Raw genomic sequence first — 27,146 nt, forward strand, 5'->3', positions numbered from 1 at the left:
CCATCTACATGTCTATTTTTGGATTTGAAAATACAGAGAGGTTCACAGAAGGGCGTCGTCATTAATAATCTCAGGATTATTAAAATAATCTGTGGGATGATTAACCACAGTTAACTGGAGCACATTTGCTTCCAGTCGTTCTTGTATCAGTTGGTACTTTAACAAATGATACAAATAATATATTGATACATTGTTATTTTTTAAAGTGAAACATTGTTTTAAAAAAGAAAATCTCTTCCTCCCTCCCTGGAGGTCTCCACTCCCAGTATTCTTCTCAGTAATGGACACAGAATTTATGGCTGTGGTCATAGAAAACGTGACCCCTTGCTTCATGCAGGAGACATGAGACATGATGTTCTGTGTCCACCCTGTCGGCGCCCATCCTGTGACGTGTGTTTGTCCCATTTTGTATATCTCAGGTCCCCAAGGTGGACATGGGGTTACTCTGTGTCCTCAGTGTCCCCATCCCTCAGTCAATGCCCGACGTGTCCCTGTGCATGGAGCTCACAGATGTCCTGGAAGGGACAGTGGGCTGTCCCATTAAACTATTTAGTGGACATCAACCCAGGTGCTTCCCAAAGTGATTGTGGCAAAGAAGACACACCGCCACCTTCTCCCGAGGGAGCCCCTGGTGTCCTGTGGCCACGGTCGGCTCTGGTCAGCCTGATAGGGACAGCTCTCCGCCCCAGGCCAGTGCCTCCCACTGACCATCTCGCTGTGTGTCCGCAGCTCCGGAGAAGGGGTCTGGTCGAACCAGGGCTGTGTCCTCGCAGAGGGGACCCTGAACTACTCCGTCTGCCTCTGCACTCACCTCACCAACTTCGCCATCCTCATGCAGGTGGTCCCGCTGGAGGTAAGAGCCCGACGGACCCCGAGGAGGTGCCCTTCCTGCGTCAGGTTGAAGTCAGGGTCAGGACGGTGCATCCTACTGGGCAGCACCCAGGGGGCTGTCCGCCTTGGGGGCAGATGGAGGCCGCCAGTCAGAGACCCTTGATCAGGGACACCTGTGAGGCTGTCCTTCTTTGGCGTCAGGTGGCCTCGGGCAGCCCTGTGCAGACCCCGCTCCCAGGTGTCCTCGGGCCACGCCACCAGACCCCCCTGCGTCCTGGGGCCGTGAGTGTGGGGGGTTTCGGAAGGTGATTCTCAAGTCAGGCCGCAGGGGCGCATGTCCCCCCTTCACCCAGCACCCTGAGTGGTCCGTCTCGGTGCGACACCCTAACAACCCCCGTGGGAGTGTTTTCTATAAGGGGTGCCATCTGGGGAGCAGCTTCTCCCACGTGAGTGAGGGGTGCCACCCTCACCATCACAGACAAGGGTAAGGGGACTCCCCCAAGGTCACCCGGGACAGAGCCTGGCTTAAACGCTGCTCTGCTAACCCTGAGCTCAGGCTGGGCCGTGAGCGGGGCGCCTCCAGGTCCCCGGCAGGAGCTGGGACCGGCTCACCCGGCCCTGCGAGGCGCTGGGTCTGCCTGCGGGCTGGAGGCAGGCGGGGGAGGGAGGCAGCTCCGTCCAATGAGCTAAAGCACCCCGAGTTCCCCGTCGACGACGCCAGTCCACCACCACTCGGTGCAGGGGACCAGATTCCGACTTGGGCGCCTCCGTGGAAGCGAATCCTGGCCGCTCGTGGCCAGAAGGTCAGTTCGAAACGGTTTGAGATGATCCGTGCCGAAAGCGAACCTTGTCGCGGACATTGAAAGAGAGGAAGGCAGTTGTCACAGTTGACACCAACTCGGGGAGCATTCGAGGGATGATGAAGACACAGGGACGGCTGAGCTCCCTGGTGGGGAGCTGGAGGGTCGCTGACCCCGGCAAACGCAGCCCAGAACAGCCTGTCACAGGCTGGTGCCCCGGGGGAACCTGCGCCCCAGGCTGAAGGAACGGGAAAGCAGGGTGGTGTCTAAGGGAGAGTGAGGAGTCTTTCTCTGTGGCCCCATTTAGGGGGGAAACAGCAAAGTAACAGACGTGCTAGTGAACAGAGATGGAGGATTGCGTGACTTCCGACACCTCTGCGCCGTGCACCTCCATGGTAACAGGGATGATTCATCAGGAAGTAATATGCACTTATTAAAGAATGAATTATAATTATGCCCACTGGCTTCAAGGGGTTTCCAAGTATCCCTATATGAAGGGCAGGTCAGGGGCAAGGGTGGGGGGCTGGGGAGGATGATGACGGGCCCACCAAGGCTGCACCGTGGGGAGGGGCAGCGGCCAGAGGAAGGTGGTGCTGGGCACGGGCCCTGCATGGGCAGAAGCCCCAGAGGCCCCACAGTGTGGCTGCTGTCTCTCCAGGTGACTGACTCCACCTGTGGCCAGGCCCACACAGCTCCCTCACCTGCCCTGGCTCGGTGGCAGCAGCCTGGGCCTGGCAGCTGTGGTGGCCGCAAAGTGCTTTGCCGGCACAGGTGCACCCGGGACAGCCGGCGCCCAGGACCCGGGGCAGAGCAGGCAGCCACAGGAAGGAGCCGCGCAGTGAGACACACACCGTGGTCTGGCAGCGGACCTTGGCCGGTGGACGTATTCCATTTAGCCCACAGAGGTTTAAAAAAAATAGTTGTTGCCTGGCCAGTGTGGCTCAGTGGTTGAGCGTCGACCCATGCACCAGGAGGTCCCGGTTCAATTCCCGGTCAGGGCACATGCCTGGGTTGTGGGCTCGATCCCCAGTACGGGGCATGCTGGGGGCAGCCAAGCAATGTTTCTCTCATCAATGTTTCTATGTCTCTTCCTCTCTTAAAAAAAAAATAAAAAAATCAATAAAACATATATATATTTTTTTTTATCCTCACCCGAGGACATTTTTGATATTTTGTTCAGATAGAGTGGGAGGGAGAGAGAGAGAGAGAAACATCGACGTGAAAGGGACACATCGAGTAGTTGCCACCCGCACAACCCAACCAGGGCCGGGGACAAACTGCAACCGAGGTACGTGCCCTTAGCGGGAACCGAACCAGGGTCTCTGGGGACCGCAGGCCGACGCTCTAACCACTGAGCCAAACCGGCCAGGGCAATAAAATATATTTTTAAAAAATAGTTGTCACCCTGCCTGGTTTGGCTCAGCAATTAGAGCATCAACCCACAGACCAACGAGTCATGGGTTCGATTCCAGTCAAGGGCACAAACCTCAGTTGCAGGTCTGATCCCGGCCCTGGTCAGGCTCACGCAGGAGGCAACGAGTCAATGTGTCTAAAATCGATGATTTGCTCTCTCCCTCTCTCTGCCCCTCTCACTCTATCCTCAGGAAGAAGAGTTGTCAATATTTCAAAATTCAGATATATTATCTAAAATTTTGGATTTCTGGTTTCTTAAAAGTGAAGAGGGTTTCCACTTCTGACTGAGCAGCCACTGCCCCCTGCAGGCAGGGCTGGGGACTGCAGGCCGCACCGTCCCCCACCCCCGGCGCCCTCCACCGGGAGCCGCAGCCCACCCTCACGTGTGCCCGGTTCTACTTTTAAAGAAGACAGTAAAGTGTTTTTTTTCTAGGGTGGGAAACATGTTTGCTAAGAGGGACTTTTGCGGGAAAAAATGGAAGACAAAGATACTTTTTGTTTACACGTCTTCACTGGCTTCACGCTCCCAGCTGGTCTCCGAGTTCACGTTGAACGCCTGGCGGGAGGCGCCAGGGCTTGTGGTCTCTGATTCAGAGGGGCCGTGTCCCGAAGCAAACCCAGGCTTTTCTGGGCATTTCTAAATCTGGCCGTGGGCTGGGAAAGGAAGGCCACCCCGGGGCAGCCTCCCGAGGACAGGCCCACTCCCCCACCCTCAGGGCCACGTCCACTCTGACCCTGGTTACAGGACCCGGCCAGGCACCACCTCCGAAGCCACTCAGCCTGGCCCGGCTGCCAGGGAGGCCGGAGGGGTTCAGTATGCAGCCCGATGCCCAGGCACTGAGCCGGGTTTGTGTCCAAGGGGGCCTCCTCCAGGGCCTCCGTGTGTGAGGGTCACTTACTCCAGCAACTTCTGACGAGCTCGTGGCTCGTTCCCCTGGCCGGGGTGCTGCCTCTGCCTCAGCAGACTCTCGGGGTCCCTCTGCTGACAGACTGCATGGCCTCAGGCAGTGCTGCCCTGAGCCTCAGCTTCTGTCTGTGACATGGGGGGCCCTCTCTTCCTAGAGCTGGAGTGGGGGGTCAGACACCTCTCAGCCCCCAATGCTAAATCTGCGCACCCAGCTCTGAGCGCCAAGCCCCGAACACTGAGCTCCGGGCTCCCATCCCTGCCCTGCGGCCTGGCCTGGGCCCCTGGCAGGCACTTGGCTGAGCTCTGGGACGGTGCTGCGTGAGGGGCCTGCAGGAGCCCAGGGCTCTTTCCAGGACCGAGATGAAGCCAGGGCAGGCTCCCAGTTTATGTTTCCTGTGAAGATGGTTCGTGGTGTGGGGACCCCAACATGGAGGGCAGAGGGTGAAGGCTGTTGCTGTCCCCTGTTCCCCGTCCGCCTGTCCCCCGTTCAAGCAGCGCTTGTCTGTCACTTCAGAGACAGCCTTCACGTGCGTAGCCCTCGGTTCTTCAGACAAAGTGACACGCTGAGGACCGGCGCTGTAGTCTGGCCATGCGGGGGCTGGGGGGGCGCACGACAGGGCGAGGCTCCCTGTTGGGAGCGGAGGGCTGGGCCGCAGCCGGGTAGAGGCTGGGTGGGTGGAGGAATCTGGGGCTCGGTGGGGCCCTGTGGAGATTTGCAATGCGCAGAACCAAGAGCCGAGTCTAGAGGACCGGCCGCTATTGGCAGCAACAACGGGGCATTTCAGGGAGAGGCAGGGTTTGGACGTCACTGCACATTCACAGCGGGGCCGTGGCTGCCTAACGTCCAGCTTAGCGCTGGCCACACTGGCCGCAGGGCCAGTCCCCGGCCAGGATGCCGGCTGACCCCTGCTCTGTTTTCCGCACAGCTCACGGGTGGACACCAGGTGGCGCTCTCGGCCATCAGTTACATCGGCTGCTCCCTGTCGGCGCTCTGCCTGGTGGTCACGCTGGTCACCTTTGCCATGCTCTCGTGAGTGGCCTTCCCCTGGTCGCCCTGCCCCCTCCACCTCCCTGGTGGCGAGTGCCTGCACCCCGAGTGTCACAGCTGGGTGGCTGCTCCCCAGCCACTTCCCATTTTGAGATCTGGGGTGCAGGGAGGGGACTGTGGGGTGCTGGGAACAGAGAGGAGAGACCAGAGGGGCTGTGGAATTGGAGAGCACCTGCTTTAGCTGACCTGGAAAGTTCTGGAATGGTCCCACAGGTGACTGGCCAGCTGAGGACCCCCACACACACACCCCAGCAATGAAATGGGAGATGCGTCCGGGCAGACAGGTGCAGCCACATGCCCAGGGCTCTTGTGTGTTACACATGCCCCCCTCCCTCTGGGGCTGCTGGTGGGGACCCTCCTGGAGTCCTGTGCCCCCTCCCCTGCTCGTCACCCCGTTCTGTAACTCTGGGGTCTGGGTTGATTGGTGGGGGGAACACAGGAGGAGTTTCGGGGGGACCCAAGCCAGGCAGGGGGACGAGCGCAGGTCTGGAGGGACTCTACCCTATGTCACACATTCAGTCTGATCCCCTGGCTCCTCAGCTGTGTGCTCCGCACAGTCCCCCTCCCCCACACACACCAGGCGCGGTCGGCTCTGAGGACGCAGCCGTGCCCGACGCAGATAAACAGTCTGCAGGGGCTGGCGATGGGCAGGGCGCAAAGGCACAGACACACGTCACAGCCCCCGCGTCAGGAGTGACAGTTACAGAGTGAGGACCTGGAGCTCCTCACAGGCAGGGACGTTGAGGCCCCCACGCAGAGACCAGAAGGGAGCTGACCTCGGAGGAACAGGGGGTGCCGAGGCCGGAGGCCCAGAGCCTGGGATGGGCTGGGCCATCCAGGAACCAGAAAGCGCCCCATCTGAGTGGCAGGCAGGGCTGTGTGGGCAGCAGGGAGCCACAGAGTGTTCACAGCCAAGAGTGAAGCATCTGGGCCAGCTTCATAGAGGCCTCTCTAGGGCTCTTGGGGGGCTGTCAGGAGTGCCCAGCCCTGGGCCAGGCCTCACCCGCCCTCTGCCCTCAGCTCGGTCAGCACCATTCGGAACCAGCGCTACCACATCCATGCGAACTTGTCCTTTGCCGTCCTGGTGGCCCAGGTCCTGCTGCTCATCAGCTTCCACTGCGAGCCGGGCACCGTGAGTACACCCTCTGCCTCCCTCTGATGTCACAGGTGGCCCCCTCTGCAGTAGAATTCCCCAGCTCAGCATTCAGGCCATGCGGCTTGGCCAGTGTGGCTCAGTGGACTAAGCATCGTCCCATGGACTGAGAGGTCCTAGTTTAATTCCCAGTCGGGGCACATGCTGGGGTTGTGGGCTCGATCCCCAGTAGGGGGCGTGCAGGAAGCAGCCGATCAATGTTTCTCTCTCATTGATATTTCTATCTCTCCCTTCTTCTCTCTCTAAAAAATCAATAAAGACAGCCCTGGCCGGTTTGGCTCAGCGGTTAGAGCGTCGGCCCGCGGACTGGAGAGTCCCGAGTTTGGTTTCTGCTAAGGGCATGTGCCTTGGTTGCAGTTTGTCCCTGGCTCCAGTTGGGGTTGTGTGGGTGGCAGCCACTCGATGTGTCTCTCTCACATCGATGGTTCTCTCTCTCCTTTCCTCCCTCTCTCCTTCCCACTCTATCTGAAGATACATGCAAAAATGTCCTCGGGTGAGGATAAAAATAAATAAATAAATAAATAAATAAATAAATAAATAAACAAACAAACAAACAATAAAAACATATTTAAAAAAGAAAATCAGTTCATCAATAGATGAATGGAGCCCTGGCCGGTTTGGCTCAGCGATTAGAGCATCGGCCTGTGGTCCAGAAAGACCCGGGTTCAGTTCCCACTAAGGGCACGTACTTCGGTTGCAGTTTGTCCCAGGCCCTGGTTGGTCGTGCGGGTGGCAGCCACTCGATGTGTCCCTTTCACGTCGATGTTTCTCTCTCTCTCTCTCTTCCTCCCACTCTATCTGTACAAAAGATGGAAAAATGTCCTCTGGTGAGGATAAAAAAAAAATAGATGAATGGATAAAAAAGCTGTGGTACATATACACAATGGAGTACTATGCAGCTGTTAAAAAGAAAGATCTCTTACCCTTTGAGAGGACATGGAGGGACCTGGGGAGTATTATCCTAAGTGAAACAAGCCAACCAAAGACAAATATCACACGATCTCGCTTATTTGTGGAACATAATGAACAACACAAGCTGATGAACAAAATAGACCCAGAGACATAGAAGAAGGGCACAGACTGACAAACCTCAGAAGGGGGGGTTGGGGGGGAGATAAACCACAGAACTTATATGCATGTACGCGTAACCATGGACATGGACAACAATGCTGGGGATGGGGGTGGGGATCAGGAGCAGGGTATAAATGGGGGGGGGGGACGGACATCTGTAACAAAAATAAATTAATACAAAAATTAAAAAGAAAAGAAAATCAGGCCATGTGACCAGAAGGTGCCCCAGAAATGGATGCTGGGAAGCTGAGACAGCAGGAAAGGCCTCGAGAGAGCTGACCTTCTGCCCCTTTGCTCTGGTCTCAGACCCCGTGCCAGGTGCTGGCCATGCTCCTGCACTACTTCTTCCTGAGCGCCTTCGCGTGGATGCTGGTGGAAGGGCTGCACCTCTACAGCCTAGTCATCAAGGTCTTCGGCTCGGAGGACAGCAAGCACCGCTACTACTACGGGATAGGATGGGGTAGGTGTGGGGGGCGTGGGCAGGGCGGCATGGTGCAGCGGGAGGGGCTTCCCCTTCACACCGCCCTGCCTTGCACCCTGAAGAGGCCGAGACGGTGCTGGCCAAACAGAAGCCAAAGCCTCGGGTCCCTGGGAAGGAAGCACTTTCTCCCAGCATCTCTGACTTATTTTGATGATCTTTCCAAAGATTGTATTGGTTTCATTGCTTTTCTCTGTTGCTTTTTATTATCTAGTTTGTTTATTTCCGCCATGATTTCCATGATTTCTTCGGCTGGCTCTTGGTTCAGGGCGCCTTCTTTTTTCCAGTGCATCCACGGGAAAGTTCAGGGTACTGATCAGACTTCCCGCCCTCTCTGTTCCGGTTACGGGGGGTTGGCTGGAGGAAGGGAGCTCTGATCCATCAGCTGCTCTTACCTGGACAGAGCTGCCGTGGCTGGGAGCTGAGGGCTGAGTGGCAGCCTGCCCCTGGTGGGGTCATGTCGCCCTCAAAGGCGTGCTGGTGGGACAGGGACCCCGTGTCCCTGGTCATACCTACTGGAGAGCTGCTTCCTTCGCGCTGAGCGGGGCGGGGCAGCAGGTGGCAAATGGGAAATTCCAGTTCGCACGTTTTAAACTGTGCACCATTCTGAGTAGTGTGATGAAATCTCGCACTGTCCCCTCCGTCCAGCCCTGGACGCGAATCATCCCTTTGTTCAGTGTCTCCACACTGTGTCCACTCCCCACCCATTCGCCACTTAGTAGCCGACTGTTATCAGACCCACTGTCAAAGCATCACGATGCCGGTGTTCCAGGAACCCCTATTTTGCCCGCTGGTGTGGCTCAGTGGTTGAGCGTCGACCCTGCACCAAGAGGTCGCTGGTTCGATTCCCGGTCGGGGCACATGCCCAGGTTGTGGGCCTGATCCCCAGTGGGGGGCGTGCAGGAGGCGGCCAGTCGATATTCTCTCTCATCCATGTTTCTCTCTCTCTCTCCCTTCCTCTCTCTCTAAAATCAATAAAGAAAAAAAGAAAAGAAAAAGAAACCCTTATTTTGCGGAACACTGCCACACCCGCACAGCTTCTATCACAGTGCGTTGTTATAGTTGCTGTTTTGTGGTTCTTGTGGTTGGTCTCTCACTGTGCCTGATTTCTAGATTAAACTTTATCGCGGGTGTGTCCGTGTAGGTGGACACAACGGCAGTGTCTACAGTGTTTGGTGCCGTCCACGATTGCAAGCATCCCCTGGGGTCTCAAAATGTCGCCCAGCAGATAAAGGGGGGCAGCTGCACTCAGAGGGTGGTGTGCAGCCAGGGCCGGCATCCCTCTCCTCCCCGGAGGCCGTGCACACTCAGCCCCGGGGGCCGGCGGACGGCATGGAGAGCTGCTGGGCTTTCTGTTCCCACCCCTCCCCCACCCTGTTATGCAGGAACAGGCAAGAGGCAGCTCTCTGATCTGAGGGGTTCTGTCCACTTGAGAGGCTCCGCGGGTGGCACAGGGATGCATTGCTGTCTCCCCCGCTCCCGCGTGGTCCACGGCAGGGGGAGCGGAGGGAGAGGCCGCTGTGCTCAGGGCGGCTGATCGGACGTGAGCCCTCGGGGTGCACGGCCCTCCCAGCAGCCAGCAGTGGGTTGTTTGCAGAAACAGAAATGCATTCATCACAGATATGCCTCAGAATCTGCGTGTGCCGGAAAGTGTGTGGGTGGGTGTGTAAACGTGTGTGCATGAACATGTGTGTGCGTTAGCATGTGTGTGCATGAACATGTGCAAATGTGTGTGAACGTGTGTGTTAATGTGTGTGAGAGCATGTGTGTGTGACCTGTGTGTGAACGTGTACATGAACATGTGCGTGGATGTGGGTGAACGTGGGTGAACATGTGCATGAACGTGTGTGCGTGAATGTGTATGAATGTGTGTGCGAACATGTGTGTGCGTGGACGTGTGTGTGAACACGTGTGTGTGAACGTGTGCCATCCCCGTTTAGTCTGTAGGTTCTCGGAGGACCAGCTGCTGTGTCCACACGCGGCACATGGTTCCTGTGTGTGTCAAGTGAACAAATGACCGATGAGTGACAGCAGCCTGGTGCAGCTGAAGTCCCCGCTCTGTCTCCCACAGGGTCCCCTCTCCTGATCTGTCTCATCTCCGTCTCGTGTGCCATGGACAGCTACGGAACCACTAACAAGTAAGTGTGGGCTCTGCCCCCCAAGCCTGTGATGGCAGGACTCCCACGGGAACCAGCTCCACCAGGGTCCCCAGGGCCTCCGCCCTCGTCTCCCCTGTTCCTCTGGGCAGGGGCGGCCCTGCAGTGAGAAGTCCGCAGGGAGTGAGGAGACGGCCCTGTGCCTGGGGCCTGCGCCCACCTCGACTCCAGCCACGGGGTTCTGATGGGAACTGTCTCACCCACGTGGTCTTCCTGGGCCTGCAGTCACCATGGAGCCCAAGTCTGGGCCCGTTAGCCCGTGCTTGGGGTGATCGGCAGGTGCTCAGTGACGACAGCGAGGTGAACACCGGGATGTGGGTAGTGTGGTGACACGCACCAGGCCGGGGTCCGGCGCTCAGGGTGCAGCGGATGGGACATCGCGATGGTCACCACGTCCAGCGACGCTCCCACCGCAGAGGACAGGCCCTGGCGGGACCGGGACGAGGAAGGATGGTGCTGTGGGCCAAGCCAGGCTCCGTGTTCCGGAAATAGATTTCCTGTCCCTACGAGCGCAAGGGGCTTCAGCGCGGTTGTCCCCGGGAAGCCCGCCCCTCCCCTGGCCAGGCCGAGCCGCTGGGCGCGCACAGGAAACCCGAGAGCGGGAGTTAAACCGTCACCACTTCCGGACGGGATGGATTTTCAGCCGAACGGCCAAACCGGGAGGAATCTGGCCTTTTCGGCTTCTGGGCGACAATGTTCCCGAGGGAAGTCTGGAGAGGAAGTGTCCTGTGAAGGGGACAGGACAGCCCCGCCTTTCCACCCCGGACGTTTTGGGAGGTGACGCATGAATGAAAAGAAGACACATCTTCTCACACGTTTCCGGGGCTCTTGTTCCGTTTCATCCCACCTGGAGCCTGTGGGTCTGTGTCGCGACTGCATGGCCTCGGGAGGGTCCCTGATCCAGGGGTCCCAGGCAGGTGCCCGAGGGCCGTCCTGGAGGAGGCGTGCTCCCAGACGAGGCCCGGCTTCGGAAGACACCCCTGGGCTTGACGCTCTGCCTGGGAACCGGGGAGCACAGCTTCCTCTGCAGCTGTCACCCTCGGGGGCCGTGGAGGGGCACCCCGCCGGCACCCCACTCAGGCACCCCGCCGGCACCCCACTCGGCCGCCCGGGCCTCCTCCATGTCAACGCTGCGTCCTCGTGTGGAGGTCTCTTCGCTCGGTGCTCCGGTGCCCGACAGGGACAAGCGACTCAAAGGGCCGTCACCTGTGCTAGCGAGGACAGTGCCCTCCATGTGGCCAGGTCCCGGGAGACGTGCCCAAGCCCCGGGGCTGCCCCAGGTCCAGGGAGGCGAGGTGTCCGAGGGACCCCCAGGCTCTCGGGGGGTCTGTGCTCTGGGGAAAGGGGGAAACGCGCCAGGAGCTTGTCTTCCCGCCTGAGTTCCCAGGGACACGCTTCAGAAGACGGAAGGAGCTTCTCACCCCCGGACTGAACCCTGCAGCCCGGACGAGGCTTCTCGGGAAGTCGGGGCCACTGCGGGGACCCGTGGGGACGTCTCCCCGGGTTAGGAGGCACCGCCTACAGGGGGGACTGACGACAGCTGAGCAGAGGAAACTGTCAGCCCCGTGTATGCGGGGCTCATCCCCTCTCCGGTCCCCGACACGTGACCCCGCAGGCCAGCGTGTGCACACTCTGAAGGAAAGCCAGGCGGGCCCAGGGCTCGTGGTTTATTCCTTTATAATAGAAGCAAAACCCACTTTGGCCCTTGCCCGGACTCTCCAGCGGTGTTCTCTCCTAAGGAGAGCCCGAGGAGACTGTTTCCCCTGAGCCAGGCTGCAAACCAGGACGTTCTTCCAGGAACGAGAGGCGTCAGACCGCTGGACAGGGGGACACGGTGGGGGACAGCCCTGGCTGCGCCCAGCTGGGGGCGCCCAGCACGGGGCGTTGGGTAACGACCCTGCTTCCCTCCGCAGCTGCTGGCTGTCGCTCCAGAGTGGCGTCATCTGGGCCTTCGTGGCCCCTGCCCTGCTGGTCATTGTGGTAGGTCCTGTGCCCTGGAGGGGGAGGACGGGCGCAGTGGGTGGCCCAGAGCTGGGAGGCGGGTCGCTGGGGCTCCGCAGCGATGGGCCTGGTCCCTGAGAAGCCTCCTCCCTGGTAAGCCAGGCTCCTCGGGGCGGGGCCCAGACTCCCACACGGGCAGGAGGTGGGCCCACGTCAGTCTCCAGGTGAAGCCGCAGGTGTGGGTCAGGCGGGGAACCGCGCAGACACACGGGTTCTGATCCCACCGTGACTTTCTCACCCGCGCCCCTCCTGGTCCGGGAGCCCCAGGACCCTGGGCTGCCGCGGGGAAGACGGGCCGACGCCTGTGGGAGCCACACGCGGCCGCTAGAACTCCTGCGGTCGCAGGGATGGGAACCCGCGGCGGTGGACAGAAGTGGGGTTTCTGAGCGGGCAGTCAGGACGTGCGCCGTCCCTGTGGGGCCAGGGCTCCGACAAGCCACCCACACGGGCCGGGGCTCCCTGCCTCCCTGCAGGCTGGCTCCTTCCTCGGGCGGGTTGTCCCCGTGACACACGCTGGGATCACAGGAAGTTCTAATAGCAACTGTGGCGCGGAAAATGCCTTTGTTCTCTCGCCGGGGCTGGGGCCCCGGAACACACTCGCTCTGCCCCCCAGGCCGGGACCCAGGCCTCTGAGCCCTCCCTCGGGTGGGCACCGATGCCGACAGGTGCCCAGGGGACGCCTCCCAGAGACACTTGCGCGTCAGGGTCCTCATCCGCCGAGGCTCCCGGCAGGTGTCCCAGGCTGCCCTGGTGGGGTTCGGGGGTCCTCCCAGCCCCGACGGCCCCACGTCCCATGTCCCAGAGAGGCCGTCAGCCGGGGCGTGGGGCAGCGCTGTGGGGGGCACAGCCTTCACCCTCCCCTCCCTGCCCCCCTGCTAACTTGAAAGTGCCTCTGAGTGTGTCCTGCACGGGGGGGGGGGGGGGGAGGACGGGGGGGGGACGGGGGGGCGGGTCCTGGTGCCTCATGATGCGTCGTGGACAGATGCTCAGACCTGGCTCGTTGCTTCTGGGTTAAACCCCCCCAGACACACCTGTGCGGCAGGAGGAGCAGCAGCGTCCGGTTGGTAACAGTGTCCAGGGGCACAGGGAGGGGACCCGTCGTGGGTCACATGTCTGTTTGGGGCAGGGGTGCTGCCCACCCCGCTTGGGGTCCCCTCGTTCAGGCTGCACGGACTGGGCTCCCCTCCACGCCTGTCCCCTGCCAGCCGACCTGCTCTGGGGTGTCCAAGGCGACGGGTGACGTCCTCGGTGCCGTGAGGCCCTGCCAGCCTCCTGGAGCCTCTGTGACCACAGTGCCCAGAGGACCGGGCCCTGGGGCCGGCTGTGCTCCCAGCTCCGGGGGCCGTGGGGTCCCAGGGGGGCCCTGGTTGGGGGGAACCACAGGGAGATGGAGCTGTGTGGACATCACCCCCTCCTGCCGTCCCTGTGCCCAGACTGCTCTGGACAGAGGTGGGCAAGACGCCTCGCCCTCTGATCTTGGGGGGATGGGCCCGTGGAGGCACCCGCAGGCGATCGGAGGGTAAGACAGTGAGGCCAGGTCCCCCCAGGCTCCCTGGCGCAGGGCTGTGGGCACCCACCCCGTCCATGGCTCCCCCCGCTCCTCTGTGTCAGCAGCTCTGTGTCAGCAGCGTGTTGCCGTGGTGACGTGTCACTGCGCTTTCTGGCTCCGGGCTGTCCCCTGGCCCCAGGGCTGCACAGGGCGAATCTGAAGCCCCTTTGCCACCGACCCCTTCAGGGTTCCGGGGGCTTCAGGCGGAGATCCTGGGCCCTCCCTCCGCTCTCGAGACGGAGGAGGTTTCTGCCCCAGACACCCGCCTCCTTCGAGGCCCCTGCTGGGCCGCGGGGAGGGAGAGTCATAGGGGAAAATAACGACAAGCTTCGAGCCCGGGCAGGGTCGGTCCGTCCCAGACGCGCCCTGTGATCCGGGTTTTCCTCTGACGTTGGCAGTGATGGGGCAGGTGTGGGGTCCTTCTTCACCCAGGGAGGTGTGGGGCCCAGACCAGGAGCCCCGTGTCCTCCTGTCCTCCGGGCTTCTGGAGCCCTGCTGTCCGTGCTGAGGGGCCATGACCTCCAGGCCCCTGGGTTTCAACAGGGAGCAGGTGTGAGGGCTGCCCGGCTCCGGGGAACCTGGAAGCAGGAACATGGGGGGCGCTGTGGGGAGGGCGGCGGGGGCCATGGGGGGACTGTGGGCGGGGCCGTGGGGAGGGCGGCGGGGGCCGAGACGCGGCTCACTGGTTTCACAGCTGGGTGCAGCTAGTGGCTGTTGTCCCAGGAGATGCCCAGCTGGCGACATACCCGGGATTCACGTCCCACGTGACCCACCTCAGGGTCCTGTCCGCGTGGCACCAGGCACAAACCAGGACGCGCGGCGTGCAGGGAGGGGCCGGGCTCTCCTGCCGTGTTTCTGTGAAACTCCAGGTCGGTCTTACGGCCGGCGGCCGGCTCCCCCTTAACTGCCAGCTGCCGGGGTGGGAGGCCCCCGCGCCTCCTCATCACGCCACAGCAAGTGTGCCGGTCCTGCTGGGGCGGAGGGCGTGTGCACAGAGAGCCAGACAGGCCGGCCGGGAGCGAGGGCGACGGAAACAGGCCCAGCACAGCCTTCGGAGAGACAGGGTGACGGACTAAAACCGACAACACAGCCGCTTACCCGCGACTCAGACACGTCCTCCTGGTCTCAGCGGCCGGGAGGAGCAAGGACCCAGAGAGTCACTTGCAGCATCATTATGTTTGTGAGACACTCGGCCGCTGGTCATTGGTTCAGGGACGGCCCTGGAGCCCTCAGCGCAGTCCGTGTGCAGGACTCTCCCCTACGGCTCACCGAGCGGCAGCAGAGGGCGCTGTCCTGAGACCGCGGGCCTCGAGGGTGCCGGGCGTTGGGTGATGGGCCTCTGGGCTCACATGAGGGGTCTGAGCTTCCCCTTAGGGGCTGCCCAGTGTCCCCCTCCCCGGCCCCAGGGTGTCCCCTCCCCATTTTGTGAATCACGAGGACACTTCACATGAAGTCTCTCGTTCTCCTGAGCCCAAGGACACTGTGACTTTCTCAGGGAAAAGGATTTGCATGATTTCCCTTGTAACTTATAATTTTTCCAAACTGAAATTTAGCTAAGTCACGTGGCTTTTGTTGTTTAGCACACGTGGTTGAACCTTTGAAAGAAAAGCGTCGTCACCCGTATGCACATTCTCTGTCCACATCTCTCTCTCCTCCAGGTTTCTGGCCCCCGCCCCCCGCACACACCCTGGTGCTGTCCCAGGGGCCTTATGCAGAGCGAGGGGACAGAGGTACACACGCCTCACTCCGGGTCTTTCCACACAGCGTCGAGGCCCCTCTGTTTTGGGGGCACCTGGGAGGAGCTGTCTCAGTCCGTAGCCCACCCAGAGTGGGCGGCACAGGGGTCCCCACGCCGCTGCCTGTTGGCGGGTACTCAGTGGTTCACGACCCATCGTCCTCGCAGACAAGGCCTCAGCTTCTGCTAGTGCGGGAGGGTCCGGGAAATCACCTCCAACGCGAAGGAGGCAGGACCTGCAGGCCCCCTCATCCCCCTCTCCGGACGCAGGGGGCCCCGGGTGGATCGTGCAGGTAGAAACCAGCCAGGTCAGAACGCTGCAAAGTGCCACGGCGTGAAAGCTGAGCACTCACACAGGGAGAGGCGACTGCATCCCGGGACAGCGGCAGGGTCTGTGGCCTTTGACTGGTCCCCGTCTCCGAGTGACGGACAACGCGCACCAGCCTGAGTCCACTGCTCTCAGACTTTCCATGGCCCCGGCCACGTGGCTCCGTGGTCCGAGCGGCCCGCTCCCGTCTGGCTGAGCGTGGCTGTCGTGGCTGGAACCCGGCCAGCAGTGAGAAGGGGTGCGGGGTGCGCTGTGGCCGGACAAGCCGTCACCTTCTCCCACGTTCCCTGACCTCGGGGACGCCAGGCCACCCTCATTTCACAGGCGCCTGAGGGGCAGCGAGGGGGTGTGAGAGCGGGGGGCCGAGCCCAGGTGCTGAAAGCAATTCCGGGTCTTTGTCGGCCTCTGGAGGTCAGATAACAGGGCCTCCCGGGACGGGGCTGGACCCAGAGTCCCTTTTCCCAGGAAAGGCCCCTGCTGGTAGGAGGAAGGAGGGGAAGGTGCCGGACGAGGGCTGGGGGTGGGGACGGCTGAGGGGGACAGAGTGGAGAGGGGCTGCCAGGCCCCCCGAGGAGGTGGTACCAGCCCAGACCCTTGGAAAAGGCCTCAGGCTCTGCCCCATAGGAGACCTCCAGATGCAGGTGCCCAGGCAGGTGTGCGCATGGCGTGGCCGGTGGGGTGGGGTGGGAGCTTCCTCCAGAGCCGGCCGAGCTCCGCTGTGCACGAGGTTGGGGGCGGGCACGACTCTTTGCTGTTGCCTGTGGGTCGCTGGAAGTTCACACGGGGTTCAGGTCTCACTGACTGTGAGCGACCTGAGTTCCCAGAAGCGAGGGAGAGGCTGCTGCCACGCCCCGAGTTCCGGCGTGGACCTCTCAGTGGAGGGCAGTGGGGGTGTCGTCACCCCCTGCTGTCACCTGCTCTGACCCAGCCTCTCATTCAGGACCCTGTGGGAAGGCACAGGTTGTTCTGTAGCCCTCGGGCCCCCACTCAGCCCCACAGACTCCAAGGGGAGCCTCCAGCAGGTTCTTAGCCAGAAGGGGGCGTTGGGCACCAGGCGAAGTGCCCGGGGTGCGGCCTCCAGCGGTCACAGCTGCAGGGCCGAGTGGGGCATGAGCCAGAAGGGGTGCGGGGGCCTTTGCGGGGGGCCTTGTCCTCTCCCCGGTCAGCTCGCACCGGCCCCGTTGCTCTTTGCTGTCCAGTGGGGACGTGAGGGTCAGAGGACGTCGTAAGCTCTCCAGGTGACGCGGCCACTGCTCAGGGAGCTGGAGCCCCAGGGCTCTGCCCGTGTGCTCGAGGGGACGGGACTGGGTGTGTGCTGCTGTCTCTTCTCTTTCACACACGTGAGCCCCAGTCACAGTTTTGCAGGCCAGTGGGCAGGTGCTCAGGAATGGGGTTCCAGCTCCAGGGTCTGCAGGGCCAGGTGGGCCAGGTGGGCCAGGTGGGCCAGGTGGGCCAGGTGGGGTCAGGTGGAGTCAGGTGGGGCCTGGTGGGACCTGGTGGGGCAGGTGGGGCAGGTGGGACCTGGTGGGACCTGGTGGGACCTGGTGGGACCTGGTGGGGCAGGTGGGGCAGGTGGGGCAGGTGGGGCAGGTGGGACCTGGTGGGACCTGGTGGGACCAGGTGGGACCTGGTGGGACCTGGTGGGACCAGGTGGGACCAGGTGGGACCTGGTGGGACCTGGTGGGACCAGGTGGGGCAGGTGGGGTCAGTTGCGGCCAGGTGGGGCCTGGTGGGGCCTGGTGGGGCCTGGTGGGACCTGGTGGGACCTGGTGGGGCAGGTGGGGCAGGTGTTCTGCGTCGCGGCTCCAGCCCTCACCTCCCTCCTGTCCCCGGGCAGGTGAACATCGGCATCCTCATCGCCGTGACCAGGGTCATCTCCCAGATCAGCGCCGACAACTACAAGGTCCATGGAGACCCCAGTGCCTTCAAGTAAGTGGGCCCTGGGCCGGCGCGGTGCCCACTCGAGGGCGGCTCCTCTCGGGGCCACGGGGCTGCTCCTGGACACGACGGACAGTGGGAGCTGGGTGAGGCCCTTGTCGCCTCTGCTCTGAGAGAACAGTGCGCACGTCAGCCATTCTGAACGAGTCCCAGACCCTGCGGATGACTGACGGCGGCTCCGGTCGCCTGGGCTTTTCCGGCTCTGGAAGCCGCGGCGAGCTGTGCCCCGTGGCAGAGGGACGGCTTGGCTCAGGGGTCACGTCCTGGCCAGAACATGAGCTGCCCATGAGGCTGGCCGGTCCCCCAGCCCTGTGCCCTCCAGCTGCAGCTCCCCAGGCCCTCCCCTTGGCTGGCGCTCACGCCCTGCCTGAGCCCGGCGCCCGCACTGGGGGCCACGGCTCCTGGGCCCAGAACAGCCCTGTGCTCAGCCCACCCCGGCTCCCTCCCGCGCTCAGCCAGCCCCTGGCCTCTGCTTCCTGGGACCCTCTCCCGTGTGCAGGTGTGGTCCGCACCCCTGGAGGGCCTCAGGCCCCTGCGGAACCAGGGCCGGTGGCCCGTTTGGCCGGCCACACCGGGGCGTCAGCGCCGTTCCTCTTCCAGGTTGACCGCGAAAGCCGTAGCCGTGCTGCTGCCCATCCTGGGCACCTCCTGGGTCTTCGGCGTCCTGGCCGTCAACAAGGAGGCCGTGGCCTTTCAGTACCTGTTCGCCATCCTCAACTCCCTGCAGGTGGGCGCCCGGGGCTGCGGGCGGGGCAGCTGTCTGCACCGCTGACCTGGGATCACCTGTCCCCAAGCCTTTGCCAAGTTGCAGCCCGGCCCCCTCTGACCCCCGGTCCTGGCCGCTGCCTGCCTCCAGGTCACCCCTCCCTCCTCACAGACTGCAGGGCACCCCAGCTCACGCCGGGCTCCCCAGTAACCGGGCTGCTCTGGAGCCTGTGCGTGCCCTTTGGGAGACTGTGTGACAACGCAGGTGGTTCTAACCGTCCCCTCCCCCCTCCTCCCAGGGCTTCTTCATCTTCCTCTTCCACTGTCTCCTGAACTCAGAGGTACGTCCCGTCCCGCCCCCGGCGCTGGGGAGTGGGCTCTTCATCTCTGAAAGGGCACTGAGCTCGGGCACAGCGTCGCCCTGTCCGGAAGGTGTCGGTGCCGAGTCCTGGGCGGTGGGGCTGCTTGCCGTCCGCCCCGTCTGTCTTCCTGGTGCTCAGCCAGCTCCAAGCCGCCTCCCTCGCCGCTGTCCTGCAGGGGTGGCGGGTTGTGTGGGGAGAGAGGAGGCTCAGGACCTTTGGCCTCAGACACAGGAGGGAGGTGAGGCCCCTCGGAGCCTCTGGCTCTGCCCTGGTGTCAGGAGCCCCCTGGTGGCAGGACTGAGCGGGGACACTGCTCCGTGCCCCCTGCGGGAGGGCAGGGCCCTTCCAGCCCCTGGGAGGAGTTTACCCTCAGATTGTGGGCGGCATTTTGTTCTCCGGCATTCGGGCCCCTGCTGGGCCTGGTGCTGGGGAAATGCCTCTGGGGTGATAGGTGGGAACAGGGCCAAAGCCACCCCCATCTGCCTTGCAGTGGAGACCGACCGAGGGACCGCACAGACCAGGCAGGTGGGGAGGAGAGGTGGGGGGACAGGCAGGGGTATCGCTGAGGAGGCTGGTGGTCAGTGGAAGAGGGTCCGTGGTTGCTAAGACCAGGCTGTAGCCCAGGCTGGGCCCTGACCCCAGGTCCCCGTGGCAGATGGGACGCGGTGGCCCCTGAGACATCTGTACTCACTGTGTCTTCCCCGCTGTCCCGCCCGGACCCCAAGCCCTCACAGCAGTGTCCCGTCTCCCCGCCCAGACCCGGAGGGCCCAGCTGCCTCTCCCCGCGCGGGGCCTGCGGTCTGCAGACGGCCCCCTGGGCTTCGGGGCTTTGTGTCGGTTCCCAGAGTCCTCGGGGGAGCTCTGCTTGCTACCGTGTCACCCTCCGGAGCTGTACTGACCAACCCCATTCCGCCCTCCAAGGTGAGAGCCGCCTTCAAGCACAAAACCAAGATCTGGTCCCTGACCAGCAGCTCCAGCCGCACGGCCAACGCGAAGCCCTTCAGCTCCGACGTGGTGAGTGCAGACGGCGCCCAGGCCTCCCAGAGCGCCGAGGCCCCGGCCCTCAGGCCCAGCACGTCCCTTACTGCACCTGGAAAGCGGCTGGCAGCCGGTGTGGCATCAGCACCAGCTTCGCTGACCACGGGCAGCCTCTGCCGTCTAAGGACTGTGTGAGCCGAGCCCTGGTCTCCTGCCCCTGCAGCCCCTGTGGATGTCCTGAGAAACGGGGTCTCCACGCACGAGATCCCGCCTTCCACCTGCTCCGCCTGCCTCCTGTGGGAGGCGGTGGTCCCTCTCTGTCCTCCTCACCCAGGCTGGGCCCCGGGCCCTGGAGCACCGACTCCCCAGCTGTCGTCCAGGGGTCATGGCCTCGGGAGTCCTTCCTGGACACACGGAACAAGGTGCTCCCGCCCTATGGCATCCACCCCTCCACCCCCCCTGCAAGTGTTTTGTTCATTTGTTTGCTAAATGGCCACCATCTGCCCCCCTCCCCTGGAATGTTAACAGTGGGGCCAGGACCTGGTTGGCTGTGTTCATTACTTGACCCCCTAGCCGACATCAGTGCCCCATCACGGGACACTCGAGACATATGGGGGGGGGGGGGCGAGTGTTTGAATGAACAGGTGCAGGAGGGGGATGGAGGATGGAGGATAGATGGATGGATGAATGGATTGATGGATGAAAAATGGATGGATGGAAAATGGATAGATGGAGGATGGATGGATGGATGGATGGATGGATGGAGGATGGATGGATGGATGGAAGATGGATGGATGGATGGATGGATGGATAGATAGATAGATAAATGATGGATGGATGGATGGAAAATGGATGGATAGATGGAGGATGGAGGATGGATGGATAGATAAATGATGGATGGATGGATGGAGGATGGATGGAGGATGGATGGATGGAGGATGGTTGGAGGATGGGTAGATGGAGGATGGATGGATGATGGATGGATGGATGGAAAATGGATGGATAGATGGAGGATGGAGGATGGATGGATAGATAAATGATGGATGGATGGATGGAGGATGGATGGAGGATGGATGGATGGAGGATGGTTGGAGGATGGGTAGATGGAGGATGGATGGATGATGGATGGATGGATGGAGGATGGATAGAGGATGGATGGAGGATGGATGGATGGATGGATGGTTGGAGGATGGATGGGTGGATAGACAGATAAATGATGGATGGATGATGGATGGATGGATAAATAGATAAATGATGGATGGATGGATGGATGGATGGATGAAAAATGGATGGATGGATGGAGGATGGATGGATGGATGGATGAAAAATGGATGGATGGATGGAGGATGGATGGAGGATAGATGGAGGATAGATGGAGGGTGGAGGATGGATGGAGGATGGATGGAGGATGGGTGAACACAGGGTAGAGTGATGGACGAATGGGTGGATAACGGATGTGTGAGGAATAAATGCACCGGAATCTGGAAGGTGGGAGAAGGGCGCCCTCTCCAGTTCAAGATCCTCGTTTCTGGGAGCTGCGGCTTCCATAGAGAGAACCTCACGCAACTCTTTGTCCCCGGCTGGCTTTCCACACTCACGTGGGGCTTCGGTCTCTCAGCCTGGAGCAGGGTCCTCACCCCCACTTCTCCGTGCTCTGCAGATGAACGGGACTCGGCCGGGAACAGCCTCCTCGAAGCTCAGCCCCTGGGACAAGAGCAGCCAGTCTGCCCACCGTGTCGACCTGTCCCCCGTGTGAGCCGAGGCCACGGACCCGGCTGGCCTGCCACTCAGAGCACCGCCCCCAAGCGCACCCGGCCCGTGGCAGTGGGACCTCTCCTCGTTGCTGCCTGGTTGTGGGGTCTCCAGGACAGCGGTCCCCTGTGTGACAGTGCCCACTGCTCAGCCGCAGCCCGGGGTGCAGCCCCGAGCAGACCCCTGGCTCGGGGCCCTGAGGCTGAGTGACTTCCCGGCGGTTCCCTGGAACTCAGCTGTCCCGCTGCTCGGGCCGCCCCTCACCACCGCAGGCACAAGCGCCTGGGACTCCGCGAGCACAGGCCCGGGGGCCCCACCCAGGAGGGTGGCCTCTGCTCCACAGTGGGCCTTGGGGCCACAGAGGCAGGTGCCTGTGAAGGGGCGAAGGTCCCCACACGCCCCCAGAGGGTGGGCCGAGGCAGATGGGGGCAGAGGGATGTGTCGACCTGCTGAATTCACCCCACGACGAGCTCCCTGGAGCCAGACTCCAGCCCCAGAGCCTCTTCCTGTGCGGTGGCGGCCGGGCAGCGTGAGGTCTGTGCTGGGGCCCCCACGGGTGCCCAGGCCGGGGCCGAGCCGCTGGCTGTGGGGCCAGGTCCTGCGGGGCTCCGAGGCCACCGCTGCGGGGGAAGCTCCCGGCCTGCCCCTCACGCGTGCAGATGCTCCAGGCTTGGAGTCGGCCTTCACGTGCCCCCTTTCTGGGCCTCCTCTTGTGTGTCCGAGGGGCAGCCCACCATCGCCCCGTCTGGATGTTTTCCGAGGCCTGACTTCCCCTCATCGCTTATGAACACTTTTGCGTCTCTATCGAGCAGGTCGCGTGGAGGGTGGCACAAAGGCTGCCCGCCACCCGCCCGGCAGACGGTCGGGGGCGCCTACCGCCGTGCCGTCCGAGTTGGTGTTCATTTGTGGACTTGGCGCCCGAGGCCACGGAATCGCAGTCCCGGTTCCACGTGTGGTCAGGGCCCTGCTGAACGCTAGGATTTGCCGTCGCAGATGGGAACCAGGCCACGGGGGGTCACGCGTGGCGACAGGGCCAGCCGGGCCCGTGAGCATGTACGGCGGGGTTCCGACCTGGTTCTGATTCCGGAAACCCTCCCTCAAACACTGTGACCGTGACAGCACCAAGCCCCCGCCCCACACCCGCCTTTTCTCATTCTGGGGACCTTCCCAGAGTCAACACCTTCTTCACGTCACTCGCTCTCGGCGCGGTGAGTGTGGCAGCCGCCAGAGGCAATCTACCGTGGGGGTCACTCAGAGCCGCAGGCCCACGGGGGTGAATTTTCCTCCGTCCAGACCAGCCCCTCGTGAACACGAAGACGCCCAGTAGCGGGGAGCAGCCCCATGGCTGTGCTGGGGACGCCCCTGGCTGGCAGGTCCCTGCAGAGCCCCCTCGTCTGGTGAAAAGTCCCTCGTGCCGGCCGGGCCCCGGCTTCTTCCCACGACTCAGAAACAGCCGTGTCCGGGAGCACCCCGAAGTGACAGCGCTGGACCCTCGGACCTGCACTCGGAATCGTCTTCTCCCTCGGCTCCTGGTGAAGCGGATGAGTAGGAACTGTCATTGGTTCGGGTGGAACTGTGTGCGTGACTCTGCCCGCGGTCGCTCTCCGCGCTGACACATCAGGACACGGGTGACCGGGCCTCTTCCTTCCCCGAAGGACAGCGTACTTCACTGTCGTCTGGCTTCTGCAGTACTTTCTCGCCTGCACGTCATTGGGCCGAAGACAAACTTGGAAAGAATCGTACGTTTAAAGTAGTTTGCGGCACAGAAAAGATGATGAATGCCCCTCGGTAGTGAAAACGTGTTGTGATTTTTATGAAATAAAACCTCACTGTTCTTAAATCGAGTGCTGTTTGACCTCTGTGGTCATGAGAGGTGAGAGGCCTGGGAGTCTCTCGACAAATCCAAAGAGAAACCCACGTGGGTCAGACCCTCCCCGGGACCCGCGCTCCGGTAGCCTGGGGACCCATGACGGACCCTGCCCCTCACCTGCTCTCGGGGGCCTCCCTGGGGTGGACATACCCAGCGACGGGAGGAAGGACAGGGAGGCAGTGTGCGGCCCGTCCCCAGGTCACTGTCCCGCCAGGTGGATAGTGCGTCTGCGCAGCAGGGGGAGGGTTTGGTCGCACAAGGAGACAGAACCCACATGGTCCAACACCGAATCCCCTATGCCACCGTCTGCCTTGAACTGAAGGGCTCCTGCCCGGCCGCTGTGGCTCAGCAGTTAGAGCGTCGGCCCACGGACCAGAGAGTCCCGGGTTCAGTTCCCGCTAAGGTCACGTACCTCAGTTGCTGTTTGTCCCCAGCCCTGGTTGGGATGTGTGGGTGGCAGCCACTCGATGTATCTTTCTCTCTCTTCCTCCCTTTCTCCCTCCCGCTCTATCTGAGGATAAATGCAAGAATGTCCTCAGGTGAGGATAAAAAATAAATAAACAAACAAACAAACTGAAGGGCTCCTGCCCGGCTGGTGTGGCTCAGTGGTTGAGCGTCAACTCTGCACCAAGAAGTCACCGGTTCGATTCCCGATCAGGGCACATGCCCAGGTTGTGGGCCTGATTCCCAGTGGGGGGCATGCAGAAGGCGGCTGTCGATGTTCTCTCTCATCGATGTTTCTATCTCTGTCTCCCTCTCCCTTCTTCTGTCTCTAAAAATCAATGAAAACAATTTAAAAAACACCTGAAGGGCTCCCCAAACCCTTTCCACATGTCTACATATTTTCCATCGTTATAACTGTGATGTAGATACATGAAATATTCCATTATATACTGCTTTACAGAAACCGGTATTATAACGAGGGGATGTCTATGCTTCTCTCTCATATACACATGTAATATACGGGTTACCAACGTGTTGCCTAGTGCTTTAATATATCTCTCTACCAGACTGATCAGTCAATAGGTTGATGTTTTTATGTCTTTCCGCTTATGGATTTTTCTTTCTTAAATGGAGTATTTTCCAGGTTAAAATGTCAAAACTGGGTTTCTGCTCCGAAACGAGTAAGTAACTCCACGAGCCACGAAACGTGGCCAGAACGATCGCCCGGTCGGCTCTCGCGGCCGCGATGGTGCATCGACGTTCCCATTTTTCAGAACTGTTGCCAGCAGGGAGTGTTGTCAGTATCTTTATTACAACTGTGTGAACTGTCATCACTGCGTCTTTGATTACTGACCACCAAGGTAAACGTCCCTTGTTTCTCCCCCGGACCCCGGTGGCTTTCCAAGCCTGGAAGCCGGGGTGATACAGGGCAGCCGGCCCGGGCACAGCTGACCCCGGATGGCCGTGGCGAGGATGGAGCCAGCCCACTGGGCCCTGGAGCCAGAGATGCTGCCCCTTGCCTGGGGCTGGGGAGGGGCTGGGGGCCGGTCCTAGGGGCACCCCCTGCTGCCCTGGTGTGTCCCCTGGCCGACCTGTGGCTGTCCTCCCACCCACAAGGGGCTCCCTCAGCCAAGGTTTAACCAAGAAAGTGATGGGCCCGAGGGAGGCTGTCGGACGAACGGGACCACGTCCTGACTCCCGCAAGCGGCGGTCACTATCCACATGCTGGTGTCCTGGAACGGCCTCTGCCGCTCCCGGTTAAAAGCTGTTTGTCCGTCAGATTGTGGGGGCTCTGTCCCTGGTTCTGCCCCTGGTTTTACTGATCTGTGGGGTTTTGAGAGGTTTTCCCTCACACGTGCATCGACGTTCTCTCTTCTCTCCAGGTCAGGCCTGGGGATGCTGCCGATGGTGTGACTCAGCCCCGCCCAGGGCCCAGGTCGCTGCTCCCACCTCGACCTTGTGGAAGACGGGACCTCGCCCATCACCCACGGCTGTTCACGAGTGCCTGCCTGTGGTAGGGAACGTTCTAGAAATTGTGGAGGGGACACTGAGCAGGTCTGACGGGGACGACGTTGGTGGAGTCACCGAGTCATGGACATGTGGCCCCAGAGGGTGACAGTGTTCTGAGGACAAAGAGGCCAGGCAGTGTGACAGACAGGTGTGTGTGTGTGTGTGTATATAGGTGTGTGTGTGTGTGTGTGTAAGTACATAGCTGTGTGTGTAGGTGTGTGTGGGGTGTGGGGGTGTGTGTAAGTACTTAGGTGTGTGTAGGTGTGAGTATATAGGTGGGTGGGTGTAGGTGTGTGTAGGTGGGTGTGTAGGTGTGTAGGTGTGTGAGGATGTGTGTAGGTGTGTGTAGGTGTGTGGGTGTGTGTAGGGTGTGTGTGGGGGTGTGGGTATGTGTAGTGTGTGTAGGTGTTTAGGCGTGTGTAGGTGTGTGTAGGCATGTGTAGGGGTGTGTGTAGGTGTGTGAGGGTGTGTGTAGGTGTGTGTAGGGTGTGTGTAGGTGTGTAGGGTGTGTGTAGGGTGTGTGTAGGTGCTGGTACGGTGGTGTGTGTAGGCGTGTGTGTAGGTGTGTGTGTGTAGGTGTGTGTATAGGTGTGTGTGTAGGTGTGTGTGTAGGGGTGTGTGTAGGTGTGTGTGTAGGTGTGTGTGTGTAGGTGTGTGTAGGCGTGTGTGAGGTGTGTGTGTAGGTGTGTGTGTAGGTGTGTGTGTAGGTGTGTGTAGGTGGGTGTGTAGGTGGGAATAGGTGTGTTTGTAGGTGTGTGTGTGGGTGTGTGTAGGCGTGTGTGTAGGTGTGTGTGTAGGTGTGTGTGTGTAGGTGTGTGTAGGGGTGTGTGAGGGTGTGTGTAGGTGTGTGTGTAGGGGTGTGTGTAGGGTGTGTGTGTGTGTAGGGTGTGTGTATGTGTAGGTTGTGTGTGTGTAGGGGTGTGTGTAGGGTGTGTGTAGGGGTGTGTGTGTGGGGTGTGTGTAGGGGTGTGGTAGGGGGTGTGTGTAGGGTGTGTGTGTAGGGGTGTGTGTAGGGGTGTGTGTAGGGGTGTGTGTGTAGGGGTGTGTGTGTAGGGGTGTGTGTGTAGGGGTGTGTGTAGGTGTGTGTGTAGGGTGTGTGTGTAGGGGTGTGTGTAGGGGTGTGTGTGTAGGTGTGTGTGTAGGGGTGTGTGTAGGGGTGTGTGTGTAGGTGTGTGTGTAGGGGTGTGTGTGTGGGTTGTGTGTGTAGGGGTGTGTGTGTAGGGGTGTGTGTAGGGGTGTGTGTGTAGGGGTGTGTGTGTGTAGGTGTGTGTAGGTGTGTGTGTAGGGGTGTGTGTGTAGGTGTGTGTAGGGGTGTGTGTGTAGGGGTGTGTGTGTAGGGGTGTGTGTGTAGGGGTGTGTGTGTAGGGGTGTGTGTGTAGGGGTGTGTGTGTAGGTGTGTGTGTAGGTGTGTGTGTGTAGGGGTGTGTGTGGGGGTGTGTGGGGGGGGTGTTTGTAGGGGTGTGTGTAGGGGTGTGTGTGTAGGGGTGTGTGTGTAGGGGTGTGTGTGTAGGGGTGTGTGTAGGGGTGTGTGTGTAGGGGTGTGTGTAGGTGTGTGTGTGTAGGGGTGTGTGTGGGGGGTGTGTGTAGGGGTGTGTGTAGGGGTGTGTGTAGGGGGGTGTGTGTAGGGGTGTGTGTAGGGGTGTGTGTAGGGGTGTGTGTGTAGGGGTGTGTGTAGGTGTGTGTAGGTGTGTGTGTAGGGGTGTGTGTGTAGGTGTGTGTAGGGGTGTGTGTGTAGGGGTGTGTGTAGGGGTGTGTGTAGGGGTGTGTGTGTAGGGGTGTGTGTAGGTGTGTGTGTGTGGGGGTGTGTGTGGGGGTGTGTGGTGGGGGTGTGTGTCGGGGTGTGTGTAGGGGTGTGTGTGTAGGGGTGTGTGTAGGGGTGTGTGTAGGGGTGTGTGTGTAGGGGTGTGTGTGTAGGGGTGTGTGTAGGGGTGTGTGTAGGTGTGTGTGTGTAGGTGTGTGTGTGCATGCTCTAATTCAGAAGGGCCTGGAAACCCCGCGGGAGCACCTGCTAAGGGGAGGTCTTGGGGAGAAGGGCACAGGAGGAGGAGGCCAGGAGCGGTGGGCGGGGCCGAGGCGCGGTGGGCGGGGCCGAGGCGCGGTGGGCGGGGCCGAGGCGCG

The 27,146-nt window shown here is 61.2% G+C and overlaps 1 protein-coding gene across 1 annotated transcript in view; it reads left to right on the forward strand.

The window, feature by feature from the left end:
• The window catches only part of ADGRD1 (adhesion G protein-coupled receptor D1), a 64,001-nt gene extending 42,556 nt beyond the window's left edge, over nt 1-21,445 (forward strand). The window contains exons 16-26 of the mRNA XM_036276826.1: nt 730-853; nt 4,878-4,981; nt 6,020-6,131; nt 7,530-7,683; nt 9,773-9,839; nt 11,771-11,837; nt 17,308-17,399; nt 18,009-18,135; nt 18,413-18,454; nt 19,397-19,489; nt 21,114-21,445. Coding sequence (XP_036132719.1) covers nt 730-853; nt 4,878-4,981; nt 6,020-6,131; nt 7,530-7,683; nt 9,773-9,839; nt 11,771-11,837; nt 17,308-17,399; nt 18,009-18,135; nt 18,413-18,454; nt 19,397-19,489; nt 21,114-21,209 — 1,078 coding nt within the window. The 3' untranslated portion in view covers nt 21,210-21,445. The remainder of the gene's footprint in view (nt 1-729; nt 854-4,877; nt 4,982-6,019; nt 6,132-7,529; nt 7,684-9,772; nt 9,840-11,770; nt 11,838-17,307; nt 17,400-18,008; nt 18,136-18,412; nt 18,455-19,396; nt 19,490-21,113) is intronic.
• The last annotated feature ends 5,701 nt before the right edge of the window (nt 21,446-27,146 follow it).

Source organism: Molossus molossus, unplaced genomic scaffold, assembly GCF_014108415.1.
Source record: "Molossus molossus isolate mMolMol1 unplaced genomic scaffold, mMolMol1.p scaffold_m16_p_22, whole genome shotgun sequence".
NCBI lineage: Eukaryota > Metazoa > Chordata > Mammalia > Chiroptera > Molossidae > Molossus > Molossus molossus.